This window comes from Ipomoea nil, unplaced genomic scaffold (genome assembly GCF_001879475.1).
Source record: "Ipomoea nil cultivar Tokyo-kokei standard unplaced genomic scaffold, Asagao_1.1 scaffold2845, whole genome shotgun sequence".
Classification (NCBI taxonomy): domain Eukaryota; kingdom Viridiplantae; phylum Streptophyta; class Magnoliopsida; order Solanales; family Convolvulaceae; genus Ipomoea; species Ipomoea nil.
Genome location: NW_017619273.1, coordinates 5638541 through 5645603, shown reverse-complemented (window position 1 = coordinate 5645603; position 7063 = coordinate 5638541). Strand labels below are relative to the sequence as shown.

Here is a 7063-nt window from a genome sequence, read left to right as displayed (position 1 = left end):
TTGAAAGTAAACTGATTGGTTATAAATTTTACAAATCAAAATCTGAACGGGTGGACGGTTCACAAAACCGAACCACCCAACCGAAATCTAAACGGGTAAGCAGTTCACAAAATCGAACCGCCCGAACTCGTCGGATGCACAGGACTATACAAAATGACTGTTACAACAATGGCTCATAATCTATATATCAACCAACTATTCAAGTTTAGCCTAAAGCTGCTATCTTCTAGGGTTAGAGCAGCAGGATGCATCAGCCGCAGTCCTTTCCTTACAAAATGTATTTCTTAGAAAACCTTCTAGCCGTTGGAATGCCAACGAAAACGCACCTGTGTGAGTACAAGGAACAGTTAAAAAGTATACAACTTCAACCAAACTGGTTGGCGTGAGTGGCCATGCACTCTTATCCTTTAAGAGAGGTTGAGAGTTCGAACACCCTCTCGTATAGAAAAACTAATCTGATCAGCACTTTGTCCCTTAATTGGGCCAGCCCGGTGCGAATTGGGATTAGTCTGAGTATGGTACGAGCTTAAAGGTGCCTCCTACAGTTAGGGTCCGCTCAAGACACCTCATGGCTTGACCAAAAAAAGTATACAACTTGAGAAAAAAGACTAAAACATATTAGATCTTTCATGAACTCAAATTCTGAATTAGGAAGTACAGAAGCTGTTAACCAACAAGGCAACCACTTGTGAATTTAAAAGAAGTAGAAAACAGTAAAAACCTGAGCTTGTTGAACTGTCTTTCTTCTGCAATGATCCTCTCACTAAAAGTGTCCCTGGTATCTGCTGAAAGACCTACAAGTACACGATCCATAAGAAAACTAAACAGAAAGAGCAGCATTATGCTCAAAAAGTTCACGGGGACGATTACCGAAACACGAAAGTGCAGGTCGTTTATTTGACTACTGGAATAATCCAACTCGTTTGGATAGTCAGCATCGTTTACATTGTGTGTCTCCTCAAGTGACTTCAAAATGACATCACAATGCTCCTTGGGGAACATTATCTGTTAAACAAACATTGTGATTCAGCTAGGACAATATGATCATTCAGCATAAAGAAAATTAATGGAACATACATCAACATCAAATGAGGCTGCATTTAATTTACAAGATGCACCATTGGTACTGAAAAAGGACTCTACTGATTGCAACAAATTGAAGGCACTGTGCAGGCGTTGAAGTCCCTGAAACAAGAGTTCAAACTGCAATATGAGATCTCAAATCTATAGCAGTTACACAAACATACAGAAACATGAAAAACTACTGAAGTATACAGATGTATGTAGGCTAGTTTACATTGAATGGATTGTTGATGCAGAATCTGAAGAAAAGATACAATACCTCAAGCATGAAAGACAAATTACTCTTCTCAGCAATCTGGTGGGGTTTCGTCTTCTTGGTGGGAGGCACAAAAGACCAAGCAAGTCCCCATCGACATGTCTGGCCTTGAACAAACTCAGTTGTCTTCACAACTGTTGCTCCAACCTCCCAAAGTTTTGATACCAGCACTTTCATGTTTGCTTTTCTTCCAATCATAGACGTGTACCACCTACAAAGATGCGGAGTGAGTTATAAACAAATTTATTAAGTTTGCAGAAAAATTAGAAATGAATTTAACCAACATATACCGAAAAGACTGCCTGAGCTGAACACTGTCATCAATCATGCAGGTTATAAAAGCCTGCTCCCCTCCAGGACAAACCATCTCTTCTGGAGTTCCAGCACAAGAAGTCTTTGGATTCTGTCCTGCTTCCTCTATCGTCTCAAAGAATGGAGGGTTGCACATGCAAAAGTCAAAATTCTCCCCTTCCTTGACAACACCCACAAGAATAGGTGGACCATGATAATTCTTACTCATATTCATTTGCACTTCATGTAGACCTGAAAGTGGTTCAATACCTACAGGCTTGGCATTACTATCATCTACATCTTGTTTACAATTGATCATTGGTTCATTAAGAACTTCATCAGCAGATGAATCCTGAGTAGCAACATTTCTAATTTCGATCAATTCGGAAATATGAGGATTACTTTTGACATTTCTCTCTGCCCACTCTAATGCTACATCAGTAAAATCTGTCAAAAGTAGGGGTGTGCAAACTTCGGATAATTTTCGGTTAACCGACCGAACCGACAAATTTCGGTTAACCGTTTTCGAACCGAACTTTTTCGGTTCGGTTAATGGTTAAAGAAATTTTAAAACTTCGGTTAACGGTTAATTCGGTTCGAAAGGTCGGTTAACCGAATTAACCGAACGGTTAACCGAAGTTTGTAATATATATATAAATAATAATATAAATATAAATACTAATTTGAAGTTATGGATGTTTGGAGTTTATAATTAATGTTTTTGTATATTTTGTTATGAATTTATTATAATATGTATTTTATTTTAATTGGATTTATTATTTTAGGTGTTATTTTTAGAATTTTAAATTTTAACTTTAAAAAGTTCGGTTAATCGGTTAACCGACCGATTAACCGAAAAAAATTTCGGTTCGGTGAATTCGGTAGAGAAAACTTCGGTTCGGTTAACGGTTAAAAGAAAAAAAACTTCGGTTAATTCGGTTCGGTTAAAACGGTTCGGTTAACCGAACGGTTAACCGATTGAACACCCCTAGTCAAAAGTGAAGCAGAAATACACTTAAATTGCAACTTTATATAAGGCTTTGTTGAAAGTAAAGAAGAGGCAACCCAAGAACCTACCGGAACCAACAAACCTCCAACCAAGTAGAGATGCACCAAGTAGCGGGTAAATGCAATTTGCTCCAGTTCCAATATCAAAACCCTTCACTGTATTGTCATATGATTGAACTTTAGGTATAATTTCCGATGACAAAAGATCTTCTATCCAATGGATGTAATTAGATCTATTGGGAACAGTGGGGCAAAGCTGCCCATCAGGGATCCACCTACAATTTTGCATTTAAATAACATCAAACCACTCGAAATGCACACTAATAATGCAATAATTTGTGCTATATACTAGTAGTGACAACTTAAAATTCATAAAATTCAACCCAAGTCATCAAAGTGGCTATTAAAAGAGAGAACTTTCAATGCTGGCAGCTTAAACATCCATCTAAATAATACCCATCAGATTGTATTTGTGTTCATACAAGGCCCCAATGTGGGAAAATTCCATTTATTCGATTGGCTGAGCATATGCATTTTGCAAAGCTATTGGCTTTAATTCCTCCAAACATCATTCAAGCAAATTATTTAGGAAAAAAACAACAATAAAAACAGCAGAAAGTTTAATTACCAGTCCAGACCATGATCGTGGTGGAGCAAAACCCGAGTGAGCTCTTGGGTGGCATTGAAGTCAGTCCAATCTATAGTGGGGCGGCCACTGCGTGTGTAGAAAACGTAGGGTGCAAAGGATGAGTAATGAGAAGCAAGTAATCCGAAGTCAGGTGGGTTTTCACAGTACTCGTTTCGGGGGTGAATTGTGGGTCTCTCTCCTCTCTTCCTCTTCTTGCTCGGCATTACACTGCTACCCCTTCGATTCTCTCTGGATTTGTCTGTTAAAATTCAATTCAGCACCCAGTAAGCTTCTTCTTTTGTGCATCCGATTTGATCATATCAAAATGAATACTTCAATTGCAATCTAAGCTATACGTAGATGAATCTTTTGCAATGGCGTCGTCTCTAGCGCCAAAATAGGGTACACTTGATCTGGATTTAACCGGGTCGCAACGTCTTCGTCTCTGGACGTTTTACATATCATTTACATATCAAATGAGAACAAGAATCATTTAAATTCACTGAATTTGGATCCATATCATTATATTTTGAAGAAAATGTCAACCAATAAGTTTTTAAAGAATGAAAAATAGTAGTATAGTACTACGAAAAACAAATAAAAGGCAGACATTTTAACCAATCACATGCATTATGAAGAGGCACAAGTTATATGAAGAAAAAAAAAAAAAAAACAAAGAAAACACAAACTCCAAATTGTACGAATGTAACCTTAATTTTTGTTGCCTCAGGTTTACCCTCCTTGACCACTTAACCAAGTTCTTGCACAAGATAATGACATAATGTAATACCTAAAAAACATTATTTAAAATCAAAACAAGAGAATTAATATCAAAATACAATAGATTTATAGATCATAATTTTACTGTATGCACTTCATTTTTAATATTTATGCAGTGGATATTTCAGAAAAAACTGATAGAAACCCTTAATTTCAACAACATACCAAGCAACACCCCTTCATTACTAAGAGTTCTCATTGCCATTGATACATGCAATCATCAAGAGCAGATCATTATATTATAGCAATAAACTCAAATCCAAGAAAGTTTATTAGTATGTGTTGTGACTTTTATTCTTTAAATAACACACTCGGTTAACAATTCAAATATGTTCAATATGTAATATGTTACAATTTTTCATTTTAGATACAAATTACAAGCTGAAAGACCAGTTGGCAAAACACAAATTACATCATATTTAAATTCCAAACTGTTGGCTTTTATTTGCTATTTGGCAGAATATACATGCACATAAAAACAAACAAATCTATTGATAATAATCTAAAACTAAAGGCTATCAATAAACCCTTACATATAAATTTTCCAGTGTAAACCTTGACAAACATCTTATTTTAAATATTTTTAAAATGTTAATAGTAAATAAATTAATGATACCTCATTCTTTGCCACCAAACACACTCACAATATATATTAGAAAATGTGAATATTGTAACTTGAAACTTCAAAAATACATACAGTATTTTCATGAATGTCCTTTTTGTTTTAGATGAACTTATATTCAATGTAAAAGGAAATTTATATTGTATATTCAAACATATATTGGAAAAAAAAAAATTAAAACGCTATCAAAATGTAACATAGGTATATTCTGTTAAAATAAGGTGTAGAATAGTCAATAGGGGTGAGCAAACGAAGGGTCGGTCACATAACCGACCAAATAACCGAATAACAGAAGGGAACTTTTGACCGCCATGACCGACCGACCTAAATGTTATAACCGACTTAAATCCGTTTCGGTCCGTTACCAAGCAACCACCGATAATTAACCAATTATTCAACACAATGTTTAATTAAATCTATGCAACACATGAACACAATAATACAACACTCAACAGTGGCAGTAATAATGCAATATAAGTGTATAACTGTATAACACACTGGGATTATTTCTCTATAGAATCACTGGGCACTGGCATAGAAACTGATAAACTATAAACAGTATAAAAAATTTATAAATATAAACAGTATAAACACTGGCATCCTATATGCATGTCAAATATATAAAGTATAAATAGTATAAAAAAATTAAAATAACATATTACAGTTATAAAAATAAATAAATAAATAAATAAAAACTTTACCTGACTCACTGAGTGACTGGCTGTAGCAGTGAGGCCTGAGGGGCGATGCCGCGATGGCGTCCGGCGGAGAGCGTGAGGGAGACAGAGACAGAGAGAGCCGGAGAGGAGCGAGGGCGGAGAATGAGAAGCAGAAGCCGAGAACAGAGGAATCGCGGTGAGTGGCGACGAGGTCTCACCGTCTCAGGTCAGTGGAGAAGCCGTCGAGTACTCGAGCCGAGAAGGAGAGACCGAGAGAGTGAGCGGACTGCCGGACTGGCACTCTGGTAGTCTGGTGAACTGTTGCGTGGGCAAATTATGTTGAACACTGGTCCAAACGGCGCCATTTTTATGTAAAAAAAAAAAAAAAAAAAAAAAAAAAAAAAAAAATTTACAAATGTGGTGTTAACGGCGCGCGTGTGGTCAAATTATGAATTTTTTGTTATGAGATTATGAATGTACCATAAAAAAAAAAAAATTACAAATGTGGTGTTAACGGCACGCGTGTGGTCAAATTATGAATTTTCTGTTATGAGATTATGAATGTACTGTAAATTCATAATCTCATAACATCATAACAGAAAATTCATAATTTCATAACAGAAAATTCATAATTTATGAATGTTGAAGAAGCTTGAGCTACAGAGGAGCAGTCATGGTTTCGGACGGGAATGTGTAGGCACGGGTCTAAAGTGAATGTGCAGGCATGGATTCATAATTTATGAATGTCCGAAATCATTGCTCACTCAAATTAAAGTGAAACCGCGAAATGTGAGAATGAAGAAGAAAAATCACGTGATTAATTAAGAAAAAAAAAATAACGGTGCACTAACACCAATGGGACCGTGTTCACCATGGATGGTGAACACAGTTCCATGGCATAACGATTGTTGTTGCGTGGTGTCTATGCCTCTGGCAGATTGCATTTGTTAAGGTTAGGGGAAAATTATCCACAGTTATGTCATGGATCCAGGTCTCCTTGAAAGTGGACTAGAATCAAAATACAACATTTATATACTAAATATTTACAATTTACATGTTGAATGTTTAAAATTCAAATTGCGAACATTTAGTATAGAAATAAGGGTCAAATAGGTCACTCAACTACACACCTCATTGCAATTGGGACATCAAACTAAAAAAAAAAAAAAAAAAAAAAAGTAATTGAGTCCATGCACTAGGCAAACTTATTCAATTCAATTCAAAATGACTTATTTTACCTTAAAACATGCTAATGTGATTGTTACCGAATTTAAAAATTATTTTTTTAAAAAAAAATTGCACTTTTCCCCCCTGAGTTATATACTTATAGCACTTTTCCCCCTCAATTATTTAGGTAAGCACATTAGCCCCCTCAATTATTCTAAAAGTGTTGTTTTTCCCCCTGATATATTAAATTGACATTTCTATCCTTAAAGTAAACATTTTATTTATTTTACTTCTCCAACAAATCATTGCGTATACGTAGGGATGATCACGATTCGGTTTGAACTGAACTGGACACTAAAGCAATCGAATTGAAAGTTTCCGGTTATGATTCAGATCTAAAAACCCAATATTTAGATGTCAATTTATTAAAATTATGTATAAAAAAATTGAATCTTGAACCGTAAACTGGCGGTTCCGGATCCGGTTCGCGATTTTGAACTGTCTTTATTTTAAAATTTTAGTTTTTATTTTAAAATAGTCTAAATTCAACAATAGATGTGTTTTATTTT

The 7063-nt window shown here is 35.4% G+C and overlaps 1 protein-coding gene across 1 annotated transcript; it reads right to left on the bottom strand.

The window, feature by feature from the left end:
• LOC109160032 (methyltransferase-like protein 16) lies at positions 1-3735 on the bottom strand. Its single transcript, XM_019308141.1, has 8 exons — positions 3267-3735; positions 2708-2913; positions 1630-2077; positions 1343-1550; positions 1078-1185; positions 871-1005; positions 722-794; positions 1-326 (listed from the first exon to the last, which is right to left on the bottom strand). The coding sequence occupies exons 1-8, from the start codon at positions 3488-3490 to the stop codon at positions 220-222; spliced, it is 1509 nt and encodes a 502-aa protein (XP_019163686.1). The 5' UTR covers positions 3491-3735; the 3' UTR covers positions 1-219.
• Positions 3736-7063: the final 3328 nt, after the last annotated feature.